The sequence below is a fragment of the Sinocyclocheilus rhinocerous genome, unplaced genomic scaffold (genome assembly GCF_001515625.1).
Source record: "Sinocyclocheilus rhinocerous isolate Xijiao unplaced genomic scaffold, SAMN03320098_v1.1 scaffold273, whole genome shotgun sequence".
Taxonomy (NCBI): Eukaryota; Metazoa; Chordata; class Actinopteri; order Cypriniformes; family Cyprinidae; genus Sinocyclocheilus; species Sinocyclocheilus rhinocerous.
In genome coordinates, this window is record NW_015656360.1 from 960,390 (window position 1) to 974,378 (window position 13,989).

The 13,989-nt window shown below is 38.2% G+C and overlaps 1 protein-coding gene across 2 annotated transcripts in view; it reads left to right on the forward strand.

The window, feature by feature from the left end:
- The window catches only part of plekhh3 (pleckstrin homology, MyTH4 and FERM domain containing H3), a 40,278-nt gene that overhangs the window by 22,384 nt on the left and 3,905 nt on the right, over positions 1–13,989 (forward strand). Inside the window, exons 1-8 of one of the 2 annotated variants that reach the window (XM_016527576.1) lie at positions 1,557–1,711; positions 2,306–2,363; positions 6,517–6,674; positions 9,033–9,156; positions 9,740–10,058; positions 10,709–10,916; positions 11,489–11,625; positions 12,582–12,702. In XM_016527576.1, the coding sequence (XP_016383062.1) occupies positions 1,631–1,711; positions 2,306–2,363; positions 6,517–6,674; positions 9,033–9,156; positions 9,740–10,058; positions 10,709–10,916; positions 11,489–11,625; positions 12,582–12,702 (1,206 nt within the window). In that variant the 5' untranslated portion in view covers positions 1,557–1,630. Of the gene's footprint in view, positions 1–1,528; positions 1,712–2,305; positions 2,364–6,516; positions 6,675–9,032; positions 9,157–9,739; positions 10,059–10,708; positions 10,917–11,488; positions 11,626–12,581; positions 12,703–13,989 lie in introns of those variants that run through there. The other variant, XM_016527575.1, reaches the window with a different exon arrangement.

Below are 13,989 nucleotides of genomic sequence, written 5' to 3' on the forward strand. Positions count from 1 at the left end.
TCACTTAGATGTTATAAGTTGCACTGAGTAAATACAGCTGGATAAAACAAAAATTGTGTCCATCTTCATTTAAGGCAGCAAAGCAAAATGTGGTTATTTTAAAGGGGGGTGATTCTTTTCTATACCCACTGTATTTGTTGTGAAATTGAATATTGGTTCAGCCCACAGGTTTAAGTGTGTATGTGTGTGTGTAATTCAGAGTCGTCTATGATTTCAGAGTGTGTAAATGTGAGTGCTGTGTGGTATTTGCTGCACTGGAGTGGTAATAATACTCAGTCACATGTAATGAGTAATAATATGCAGGGCAGAGTAATATTAGTGTAGAAGGGTCCAAATACTCCGCCAGCCTGTCTCATGCTGACCCACAAGAGCTGCTAAATAAGACAGTCTTCCCCCAGTCTGTCTGGCTGACTCACACACACACACACACACGCACTCAAATATTCAAAGGGAAAGGTTCTATACCCACTGTATTTGTTGTGAAATTGAATATTGGTCAATCTGTGATTCCTACGTCTACCGTTAAAACCAAATATTTTGCATTCTAAAAAGTATACATATTTAGAAATATATATATTTTTAAAGTATATACTCAAATGTACCAAAAGGAAGTTTTTGTTAGCTTTAGCTCGCTTTCGGGATAGTCCCCAGTACACACACATGCATCAGTTATAGCTTGCAGTTTTATCAGTGACACATGAATTGACTGACACACTTCACACCAATTTAGACAGTTAGACATCGTTAACCAACACTAAAGCTTCTGACCACAGGTTTAAGTGTGTATGTGTGTGTGTAATTCAGAGTCGTCTATGATTTCAGAGTGTGTAAATGTGAGTGCTGTGTGGTATTTGCTGCACTGGAGTGGTAATAATACTCAGTCACATGTAATGAGTAATAATATGCAGGGCAGAGTAATATTAGTGTAGAAGGGTCCAAATACTCCGCCAGCCTGTCTCATGCTGACCCACAAGAGCTGCTAAATAAGACAGTCTTCCCCCAGTCTGTCTGGCTGACTCACACACACACACACACACGCACTCAAATATTCAAAGGGAAAGGTAGCAGGTGCAATGCATCTGCAAGCAGCAGCGGAAAAAAGGTAACATGGTCCGGGTGTCATGAGGGTTTACAAAAAAAAGCGTTTTTCCCATGAAATGTTTCTTGATTATTGGCTCTGATACACATTTGTGCATAGACAACAAACTTTCTGAAGGTTTGGAGGGAGATTTTATCCCCAGTGTGACCTTAACACAACCCTCTATTAAGTTGGGTGAGCGGTGGTTTGGTACGCTGCTCTCGGCTGAATGTGGATGGGTTGGTTTGTGCTGTTCCGCTTTTTTCCATGATCACTCAGTCTGACTCTGCACGAGCACCATGAACTAGCTCTCAAAGAATGATATTTCAAATTACACATCATTTATTTCTGTCAGGTTTTGTAATGGAAATCTCCATATTCTCATATGATTTGTCTGTTACAGTATTTATCATGTATAATATGGGTCTTCTTCTCTGTTTTGTTTTCCAGGCTGGCTCCTGCGGGAGGTGCAGGGAGGTTGGCTCCGGCAGAGGAGGTTCTGGTTTGTGTTGACAACAGACTCTCTTGACTACTACAGTGGCCCGGACAGAGATGCTCGCAGACTGGGCATGCTTGTACTCACATCCCTCTGTTCAGTGCTGTGGCCGGATAAACACACCTACAAACAGACAGGTAACGCACCTGCAATAAAAACTAGGACAGCCTCAGTCACCCTCCCTTTTCATTGTACACGCTCTCAGAAAAAGTGTGCAAGATTGTACATTTAGGGGTTCAACAGCTTGTCACACCAGCCATTCGTAAGTTCTTTCTTAAATTAGAAAGTTAATTCCACACTAGAGGCTTAGTAACTACTAGCTAGTTTGTAACTAAATCTATACATTATTCGGTTGCACCAATTGCACCAATAGTAGTCTGTACGCTCTCCGTAAAGTAATGCGTAGTCGCATAATATGACGTTTACCCTAAATGATCCAATAGAAGCCTTCAAATACACAAGCAGAACTTGTTTAAATGCTGTGAATTTCAGTTTATCCTTCACTCTAACTTCTTTTGCCTCACGTAACTAATGGTAAAAATAAGTAAAAACGATACTACTTAATCATGAATAACATTAGCCTATAGGTAAGCTATTTTTTATATGTAAATAGCATTCAGAAACTGTAATTGAAATGAATAAGGATCAATAAATACTGAAAGAAAAAAAAACATAAGAAATGCCATTTATTTATTATGGATGATTTCATTTGACATGTACAACATGGACAGAAGCACACAGAGGCACGCTGTAGATGGGGTGTTGAAGAAGCGCTAAAAAAGAAACAAAGTACGTTGATTCACATATTGTTCTCTCTCTTCATATGTATGTGAGTGTAAATGTCAGTAGCGTCATATATGTCTAAAGGATTGAAGGTTGCCGGATAAAATAAGAGCATATGAATGCAGTTCACTCAGTCTTGCTGTTTTATTCCAACCGTTACTCCTGACCGGACGCTGACATAAATATTTAGTTTATACGTAGAGTTACGCTTCAACTAAGTGTAATGGTACAACGAAAAAATATTCAGTAGTGCGTAAGTTTTAACTTGTGCCCATTTGCCCATTTCAAAGCTAGGCTAAGTTGTAACTTGAGTACAGCTGGTGCAGCCAGCCCCTGGAAGGTTCATAGTACCTTGAGGGTACATGTTATTTTTCTATAGAACTAATATATATCATAATATATATAGAACTATATATATCATAACCACAATCAACCTCTCCTCAACCATGTTTGACACAGCAAAAATATACTGACAAAATCTCTGTCGATATGAATAAACACCCCTGAGGAGATGACAGGTACATTTCTCAAGAAAATACTATTTCAGATTTTCTACTTCAGAATGTCAAGTTTAGTTCAAAGTGTTACTTGCTGTTTCTTTGTAATTGTTTGTGAAATTTACTAGTAAGTTCTATGTGAAAATGGTATGTAATTTTTTTTTCAGTGATGGAGAATTGGAAGTTCATTGTGTGTTCCCTAGACATTTATAGAATTTATAGAACATATTGATGTATTGTTCTCTTCAATGTATTCCTTACATTTTCTTTATTTGGTCTTAAAAAGGATTTTAAAAAGTCTTCATAAAACCTCCAGAAACCCTGGATGACTTTATTCGCTTGTCACTTTTTGTGTCGTGCGTGGTTCGTGGTGTGATGGTGTGAGCCAAGCTTTCAGTGGAAGATAAACACAATATTTCACTCACTATTTTAGGATTTGTACTCACAGCGACATGCATTTTTTTTCGGAGAGAGCTGATCTTTTGGTCAGATCAGAGCAGCCGTGAGACCTCTTGTCGGCATTGGCGTGAAATCTTTCTTGTGGGAAGACTTTGATTGAGGAAATGAAATGCAGGATTGTTTGAGAAGACCAAAAGAGAAATGAAGGCAGACAAACGAGAGGCATTGTTGTCTGGGAAGATGGTAGGGAATGACCAGACAGACTCAGAGGCTTAGTCATACTGTACAGTGGGTACGGAAAGTATTCAGACCCCCTTAAATTTTTCACTCTTTGTTATATTGCAGCCATTTGCTAAAATCATTTAAGTTAATTTTTTTTCCTCATTAATGTACACACAGCACCCCATATTGACAGAAAAACACAGAATTGTTGACATTTTTGCAAATTTATTAAAAAAGAAAAACTGAAAAATGCTCAGTATTTAGTAGAAGCACCCATTTGATCTAATACAGCCATGAGTCTTTTTGGGAAAAATGCAACAAGTTTTTCACACCTGGACTTGGGGATCCTCTACACACACACACACACACTTTCAACCAGCACAGTCCACAAAACTCAGAGCTTTTCCCAGATTAACTTTAGGGACTTTCCTAGATAAAAGTGTGTGTGTGCATGTCTGAAAGTAAAGCTTTTGTGTGTTTGTGTGTGTGTGTGTGTGTTTGTGTGTACAAGGGCAGCGGTTGGTCAGGAGTCATTCATTATCCAGCAGAGTGGACACGATGGAAACGGTTTCTTCTTTTAACAAACAAGTTGTCATATAATATCATGGCTAATGCTTTGGCTCGTCCACAGAGTAAAACAGATCTTTTAATGAAATAATTAATGAGGTACAGTTTTGTGGCAAAGAAATTGGATATGTTTACAGTGGACACCAAATATTTTTGAAATAGTCATAGAAATTAAATTCCACAGTGAATATACATTGTTCTGCTGTAAAAGATTTCATTTTGCTTTTTGTGAGTGCTTGTGTAGAGCGAATACTTGCCCCCAAACAGTCTAGAGAGATTGGTGGGCTTTATGGAGATTGGTGTGTCTTTAACAGAGGTGGAAAGAGTACGAAAATATTCTACTCAAGTAAAAGTACCATTACATTAATGAAATTTTACTTAAGTACAAGTAAAAGTTTCAGTTTAAAAATCTACTCAAGTAAAAGTAAAAAGTAGCTAATTTAAAATTTACTCTGAGTAAAAATTACTTAGTTACATTTGAACAGTGGGAGGGAGGCAAAAATGGGGTATAGGCCAAGGGTGTCAAACTCAGCCCTGCACAGTTTAGATATAACCCTAATTAAACACATCTGATCCAGCTAATCTAATCATTTAGGCTTATTTGAAAACTACATGGTATGTGTGTTGGAGCAGGGTTGGAAGTAAACTCTGCAGGGCTGCGGCCCTCCAGGAACTGAGTTTGAAACCCCTAGGATAGGCCTATAAATCTAAAACTAGTTGTTTTTAATTAAAGGAATCAGTTATTTAGAATAATAAGACATTTGGGCTGTTACCAGGCAAATTAAATCAGCATCAACAAAATTCATGTTTTCAATGCAGAGGAAACACAGAAGCTTCATCGGAAGTGACATTTAGATGTATTTACACACTGTTTAATACAGGACATGAATGTTACAATTACAGTTACAAATGCAGAAATAATGTTTTGATATATAAGACATAAAATGTTGAATACTCATTCTAAATTATAAAGGGAAAAAAATCAAAAGATACTTTAAATGTGAAATTAAAACCGCCAGTAGGTGTCAGCAAGTCACTGTTAATAAGTGAGTCATTGCGATTGAGCTGAATCATTTAAACAGTTGATAAATTCAGGAACAAAACACCGTCTTGTTGCTCAGAGATGCAAAACTGTGCTATGGTGGCTGTGTTTGGAATGATTTTTGTTGTAGAAATAGAGCAAAAGCAGGCAATATGGTGTCTAAAACGTAAGTCTCTTAATTAACTTCTTGTTTATTGAACTGTTGTAAATCTATATGTAATCATGCTGATTTTTGGATGACAAACGGCATTCTTCATGTGATATTGATTTACTATATGAAATGATATAAATATATACATTTTCTGCCCCTATATCTTCAATTTTGTGATAATTCTAAATGCATTTTAACAGACTGAATCACGCAGTGAAAGAACGCAGTCTATGGTCTAAATACGCGCGCACTAGTCTAATCTACTAGACTTCACGGCACTCTGTTGGAGTGTTTTGTTTGGTTTTTGGCAAAATACTGATAATGTCAAATCGCACATCGTTAAAACAACAATTACGATATTATCACAGTCGATATATATCGCACACTCTGCACCACTGTCTTTTTGGCTAATTTGTGCAAAACCTCTTGCTAAACTGTCAAAGCTTCATTTTAACCTCCAATGGAATGATGCAAGTATTTGCCTTACCTATACATGCTTGCGAAGGTTTGATGTCGAGATTTTATAAGCTGCTAGTGTGGTCTTCCTAGGCAAACACAGCTTACACTGCATAATAGAGCATAAATATGGCCAGGGGTTCACTTAATTTCCTTCGAGTTCAACTTCAGCAGAATACGACAGGGTTTCGTTTTCAGCTGGGTCTGCACCACTAACGCCCGTCTTGTCTGTCTGCATCTTTCTTGTGATTTTAGCGCCAGTTTGCTCTCCTGTCCATTATTTACTGCAGTAGTTTCCAGGGAGTGATTTTTTTTTTACTCAGTAATGAATGTGTTTTAAAATGTAGCGAAGTACAATACTTCAAACTAAATATACTTAAATAAAAGTAAAATTACAGATTGTAAAAATTACTTTAAAAAGTAGAAGTACACAAAAAGCTACTCAATTACAGTAACGCGAGTAAATGTAATTCATTACTTTCCACCTCTGGTCTTTAAAAGCCTCAGTTTTGAACCAAAGCTTCATTCTTTTGACTGCCAAAGTTAACAACAGGGGAGAAACAAGATATTAGTAAGATCCTCATAAAAGATCTCTCTCAGAACTTCTGATCACATTTACTGCAGGTCAGACACATGAAATATGAGGTTGTCATAATGCTAAAGCTCTAGTACATTTGTCTTTAATCAGAAACAGTATAAGCATATGTATGCTTTATTGCATTTTTTTGTTTACTTTTCTTTATGTATGTACTCTCCTAATTGTTAGGAGATGCTATTTTTGTATTGAAGAGTAGCACTAAATATGGGCCTCTTTATGTGTGACAGGTTACTGGAGTCTGACAGTGTATGGCCGCAAACATTGCTACAGACTCTTCACAAAGCACTACAATGAGGCAGTGCACTGGGCGTGTGCTGTGCAGAAAGTCATAGACAGCAAAGCGCCGGTCGAGACGCCAACACAGCTCCTCATACGAGACATTGAGGTGAGAGAACAAGCAGCAGCGGAGATGAACACGACAGCATATCAATATATATCAAAAGGGATTATAAATGTTGCAAACGCATACACACAAACACACACTTTTATTCAAATAAATGCTGTTCTTTTGAACTTTCTATTAATTTGAGAATCCTGAAAAGAGTTTTCACAAAATATTAAGCAGGACAACCGTTTTCAACATTAATAAGTAATGATTCTTGAGCAGAAAATCAGTATATTAGAATGATTTCTGAAGGATCATGTGACACTGAAGACTGGAGTAATGACTGCTGAAAATTCAGCTTTGCCATTACAGGAATAAATTACATTTTAAAATATATTCAAATAGTAAACAGTTTAAATTCTTATAATATTTCACAATATTAAAATTTTCACTGTATTTTTGATCACATAAATACCCCCTTGGTGAGCATATAAGACTTTTTCAAAAATATTAAAAAAATTTTATCGACCCCAAATTTGGGAAAATAGTGTATAATGTAAGAAAATATAAAAAAATTTTTTGTCTCCACTGTATATACATGTACATATACTGTATATTTATATATGTATATGTGTGTGTATATATATATATGACAGCTTAGCTCCTAAAGAAATGTTCAGGATGGCAAACATATACAGACACGGTGTGTAAACCATTTAAACCCCACCCACTGTCATCTCTCTGCCCCAGTATATTATTATTAGTTTGTTGGCTAGTGATTTTACACTTATAGATGTGCTCATCAGTATCCTGTGTCTCCGGAAATAGTTTCGAAGGCAGAGAGTAGCTCTTGAGAATAACCCTGTTGTTATGATGTAATGCCGGCACTCTTGGATAGATCTGTATTAATAGGATGCTAGTTGCTAGCCCACAGAACTCCCCGGAATCCCATTGAGGTCGTACATAAACGGGCAGACAGACAGGCAGACAGGCGTGAAAACCACAGTGGTTGAAATGTTAAGTGCCCAGACCCCTAAATGACCTTGCTGATTGCTATATATCTCTTATAGATAAGATATGTATGCATATTAAATATTTAAACAAAAAGATAAGGAAGGCTATTCTCAATATAGTCTTGGCTAAAAGACACTATATTTTTGCCTTATTGCTAAAAAAAAAGAAAAAAAAAAAGATAATAAAAAATTTTATCGACCCCAAATTTGGGAAAATAGTGTATAATGTAAGAAAATATAAAAAAAATTTTTGTCTCCACTGTATATACATGTACATATACTGTATATTTATATATGTATATGTGTGTGTATATATATATATGACAGCTTAGCTCCTAAAGAAATGTTCAGGATGGCAAACATATACAGACACGGTGTGTAAACCATTTAAACCCCACCCACTGTCATCTCTCTGCCCCAGTATATTATTATTAGTTTGTTGGCTAGTGATTTTACACTTATAGATGTGCTCATCAGTATCCTGTGTCTCCGGAAATAGTTTCGAAGGCAGAGAGTAGCTCTTGAGAATAACCCTGTTGTTATGATGTAATGCCGGCACTCTTGGATAGATCTGTATTAATAGGATGCTAGTTGCTAGCCCACAGAACTCCCCGGAATCCCATTGAGGTCGTACATAAACGGGCAGACAGACAGGCAGACAGGCGTGAAAACCACAGTGGTTGAAATGTTAAGTGCCCAGACCCCTAAATGACCTTGCTGATTGCTATATATCTCTTATAGATAAGATATGTATGCATATTAAATATTTAAACAAAAAGATAAGGAAGGCTATTCTCAATATAGTCTTGGCTAAAAGACACTATATTTTTGCCTTATTGCTAAAAAAAAAGAAAAAAAAAAAGATAACTGTACAATAAAATATTCATGAAGCATTGTGTTAAGTATCAGTTAGAAGATATAGTTCTGACATGTAACCTTAAGTTAATATCTGTTTGTACTATTTGTTTTACGACTCACAAACTCAAACACAGTACATAGTGGTTATGGCAGGAGGTCTTGTCACGTTTAACTGCTCTTAGTTTGGTTGATCATGTCTGTTATAAGCAAACACCCCACAACAAACATAAATTGCCCTTATTCACCCTTGAAATGTACACCGCAGTTTTCATTATACTTACATACACAGAGCAGGCCTTGACCAGGGTTGTCAAATCCATCCGTAAGCTGAAATCTGTTTCCATTTCATTCATCCCCCCTCAAGCCATTTTCCCAAACATTGCATTTCCATATAAAACATCATTTCATTATGGACCCCATAACAAAGAGGTCAAGTATTTATGGGGACATAATGATACACAGCAGATATATCTGTCTTGAGTTTATTTATTTCAAGGTGTTTCATTGGCCTTGCATTGCTTTGTGTGTGTTTATGTGCGTTGTATAGGAGAATAAATTCAATCCAGAGGTTGTGGAGCACATCTATGAGCATAATCCCATCCTGAGGTACACGCAGAGCCCCCTCTACGCCCCACTGTTGCCTTTCCCCTACGGCAGCCTCCACCACACACGTGAGTCAACCACACACATACTCACATGGCATATATCACATATACCAACCACTGGTTTCAATGAACCAATCAGATTAGACACCCCCCCTCTTTCTACAACCCTGCCGTTTTGGTGTATCCATGGTCACCCAGCTACCTGTCAAGTAGAAGTAAAGCAAAGGCAAAGCCGTGTTAAATTATAAATGATTTATCTGTGCACGTCATTATTTGTTTAAAATTCATGTTACCCACTTAATCAAAAATATTTATGTCTCCTCCCCTTTGCAACAACATCTCTTCTCTGATGACCTTTCCCCTCCAAAAATTTGCTGACATGAGGTTGCAGCACATAACACATAACCATTCAACGATCAAATCAATTTCCGATAGACAAAATCAAGTCTCATCCTATAATTTTTTTTTTCTTGGATGTTAGAAGTTGCACTGAGTAAATACAGCTGAATAAAACAAAAACTCTGTCCATCTTCATTTCAGGTGGCAAAGCAGCAAAATGTGATTATTTTAAAGGGGGGTGATTCTTTTCTATACCCACTGTATATATGTATATATGTATTAACACACCTCGTCTTGCTTTTCTTCTTAGATATGGCAAGTAAAGGCTACACATCCATCCGTGAAGAGGCGGTGAGGCTTTTTAACTGCCTCCAGCAGTTAGAGTTGACCCGTGAGCCCATTCCTCTCATACAGGGGATCCTCCAGACCTGCCTCGACCTCCGGCCGCTCCGAGATGAACTCTACTGCCAGCTTATCAAACAGACCAGCGTAACCAACTTGCGTGTCCAGACGCAGACGCAGACACAGCCGAATCCGCAGCTCAGATACTGGCAGCTGCTCACCTGCATGAGCTGCACCTTCCTGCCCAGCTGCAGCATACTCCGATACCTGCGCTTTCACCTGAAGAGGTGAGTTACGCACATCACATCTGTACAATGCACTGGATGTGTACACTCACAAATCCACCAGCCGGATCTCAACATACACACATAAACGTTACCTAAGCAGTCCTTGAGTATAAACACGCACAACTGCCTCCGGTTCTGCGGTCAAGTGTGTAGGAATTGTGGGCTGCCTGAGGTTGACAGGAATGGAAAGTGCACTTCCTGTTCACTCGTGCTTTTCCTCTCCTCGAGGGGCTGGGAAACGGCATGATGCTTTCTGCATCTCATGGCTAATTGACTCTTAAAGTACTGCCAGGCCTGGAGGATAGACAGAAAATAAGAGAATGGCTAAATAAACGAGTGTGCCGTGAGGAAATGGTGCGTTGACCACAGGGCTTTGATTACAGAGGCGGCTGGTGTAATGGAGACGGACGAGTCTCTGTTCTCCTGAGACCCCCAGACGTTTCCCGCATGCGTTTACTTAACACAAATAGGGCCTCTGCCATGCATGTAATTACCAAGTGGCTGACACTTCATATCGCAAATAGATAAACTAAACAGAGGGGCCACACAACTTCTCTCTGATTTTTTTGGAGGGAAATTTTGTGGTTTGGATGTGAAATTCTGTAAATGGTCCCTGTAAAGTTTTTAAAATCCCTTTCTTTTGCTGTCAGGGTTCAGAGTTTGCATGTGGACCCGGAGGTGGAGAGCTATGCGTCCTTCATAGCCCAGGCTCTGGAGAAGACGCGCGGCCGTGAGTGTGTGCCCTCATGGGAGGAGATCCAGGGGCTGATGGGAAGGCAGGAGATACTGTGTACTGTGCACTACCCTGGACCGGGCTGCTGCCAGATACCGATCACCTCACACACCACGGCTAATGAGGTATTGCATCAACCGTTTCCTCTGTAGCAGAGGTTGATGGGAACCTTAAGCCACACAAAGGATTAATCATTAGCACGCAAGTAATAAGAACCAGACAGATGTATTTATTTATAAGTGTACTGATTTTAGTAATGTTGAATTCTGTTTTTGCAATTATCCTTCCACAAAAATGTAAGAATATGTATTCATTTATTAATTTGCTCTGCTACTTTTACATAGATTTTTCTCTCTTTCAATCAATTGTTGTTATTGTTAACTAAAATGATTACTTTTAAATCAAAGTTGTTTTTGTTAATTGAAATCAATCTAAAATTAAATAAAATATAAATATTAGATGAAAAAATTAAACTAAGTGACTGAAGTTTAAGTACTAAAATTACTAAAACTAAACTAGAACTAAAATAGCCAAACAGAAATTTAAACTAATAAAATTAGTATCAAAAATTAGTAAAAATAAAATTAAAGCTGAAAATTTAAAAATAAAAGCTAATTCAAAACATGAATAAATACTATAATAGTATATAAATAATACTAAAATAACACTGTTTCTCACTCTCATTTTCTCTCTCCAGGTCGTGAGGAAGATGGCGGAACGCCTCGGGCTGCAGGACAGCCGAAACACATTTGCTCTTTTTGAGCAGAATGCATGCTGGGAAAAAGCTATCGGAGGCAGCACCATAATCGCCGATGTCATCACCAGATTCGAAAAGTAGATATTTTTAATAAATATCTTCCACCTATTGTAATATGTGTAATACAGCAAATGTACTGAACCAAAAGTATCACGCCATTATAGTTTGCTGGACATGGTGCCATGGCAATACCATGTATTTGAACCTTAACCACGATAATACTATGGTATTTTTTAAGTACTATGTTAAGACCATGTAACAGGAGTATGGTAATCAATCAGTACCATAGTATATGTGAAGTTACAATGATATTACCATCCACGATAGCACCACAGTACAGTACAGTGTAGATCTGTGTTTTCATCGATTTATTCACTTTCCCAGCACTTTAGCACAGTTTAACTAACCCCCCTAATGCTCACACACACACACACACACACACACACTGTGAGAATAGACAAGCAGCTCTTTATTAGTATTCAGTGTTCCAGTAGGGATCTCAGGGTGAGACTGATGTCATGAGCATTAACTGATGTGGAAAGCAAACTAAAGAGAGATAAGCCAAGCCAGCCAGAATTCAAGGCATCCACTTTATTCTGGGAAGTGTGTTTGTGTTTGCCTGTGTTTTTGCACGTCTCAGTGCCAACTCTTCCCAGAAGTGGGTTCATGGACACACGCCTAGTCTTTCTCTCACACTCATATTATGTGTGTACACACACACAAACAAACCCGCGTGTGCAAAAATGCACAGGCAGCAGAAAAAGCTTAGCAAATCAGGGTGAGTCATATAATTCAGAATGATGACGCCACTCTGATGGGGTGACTTTAGTCGTGTGTTTAGGAAGCGCCTGCAAATTTCTTTCCTTAGACTTAGACATAGTTTAAGACAAAGACATACTTTAATTGTGCTTTAGAAGGGGTTAAATAAATAAGTTTATTATACAGAGGCTCTCAACCAGGGGCCGAGGTTATCTTCAGATGTGTATCTGATTCATATGCATTTTCCATTAACAAATCTCTCTCTGTCTTCCAGTTTGTCAGCTAAAGATCCAGACTCTGACTGCCAGTGCCGACTCTGCTTCAAACTGTATTGTCTGCTGGACACCGACAACATCAGTACAGACAGCATTGAGTACCTCTTCCTCTATGAGCAGGTAAAATGATAAGAGACGGGTGGGGATGAGCAGAAATGAGAAAGCTGAATGTAGATTATTGAAAGTCATGAATTTTGCAACATTCACACTGTTAAAGGCAGAGTAAGGGATTTCTGGTAGCCAATGTTGATATTTGAAATCACCAAAACAAACACGCCCCTACCCCAAAAGGGTCTTGCCCCTATTTTGATAGCTCCGCCCCACATATACGTACGCAACCCAGGCAAAGATTAGTTCTGTGAAACAAAGCAAAAGCAATGTTACACCGTGTCTACGGATGTGAGCGGCGCGGCGCAACAAATCCCAGACAGAAAACTGCTGCCGGGTTCTATTATGACGTGCTGACACAAATTTCAAATGGTTTTCAACGGTCGTTTGATCGCGTCCAGTGTAGGCAGACTTTAGCTGTTGTAGACACGGTGTTACTCACCTATTGAGAAGAAACAAAGCAACCTCGGCGTCCGATCGCAGGCCTCCGCTCCTTGAGTTCTCTCCAGCGCTGGAAAGCTGATCCGATATTTACACGGGTCCTACTTCTTGCCTTATCGTTCCGCAGACGTTTTCCTCTTTTGTTTTTTATCCGCCATCTCTATCTTTCTGTCGCTCGGCTCCGCTAATGTCCGTCCCATGCACTGAACGCGCTCTCCTCCACATCACGAGTAGACACGCCCCTTATTGCTGATTGGCTACAAGTTTGTTTTGCGATTCGGCCCGAATCAGTTTTCCAAAGTGTTTTTGAAAAATCACTTACTCTGCCTTTAATGAACTGAATTGAATCAGCGTTGAACTGACTCGAGCTGAATAATGACACTACTGTCTTCAGTAGATCTGCTTATCACTGAGTCTAACTTGTTTCAATGACGAATGAACTTTACAGTTATCAACACTGAACTGACTGGAGCGGAATAATGACACTATTGTCAGATTTTTGGATTTGCCTAATTTTTGAAGTTTGCGTCAATGATTTTGTTACTTTCCTGTTCAATACTGTGAAGTAGCTTTGAAACAATCTCTACTGTAAAACTAAAGTGCTATAAAACTAAAGGTGACTTGACTGTTGATTATAAAATATATGGCAAAAAAGTCTGATAGAAGACTAAAAGAGAAATGGCCTTGTGTTTTATAAAGGGCTAATAATGGATATCTTCCTCTGAACATTTATATTACAAGTTTGGATCTGTCTGCAGACATCCATTTAAGACACTATATATATATATATATATATATATATATATATATATACAGTGTGTATATATATATATATATATAATACAAGGTATTTTTTAA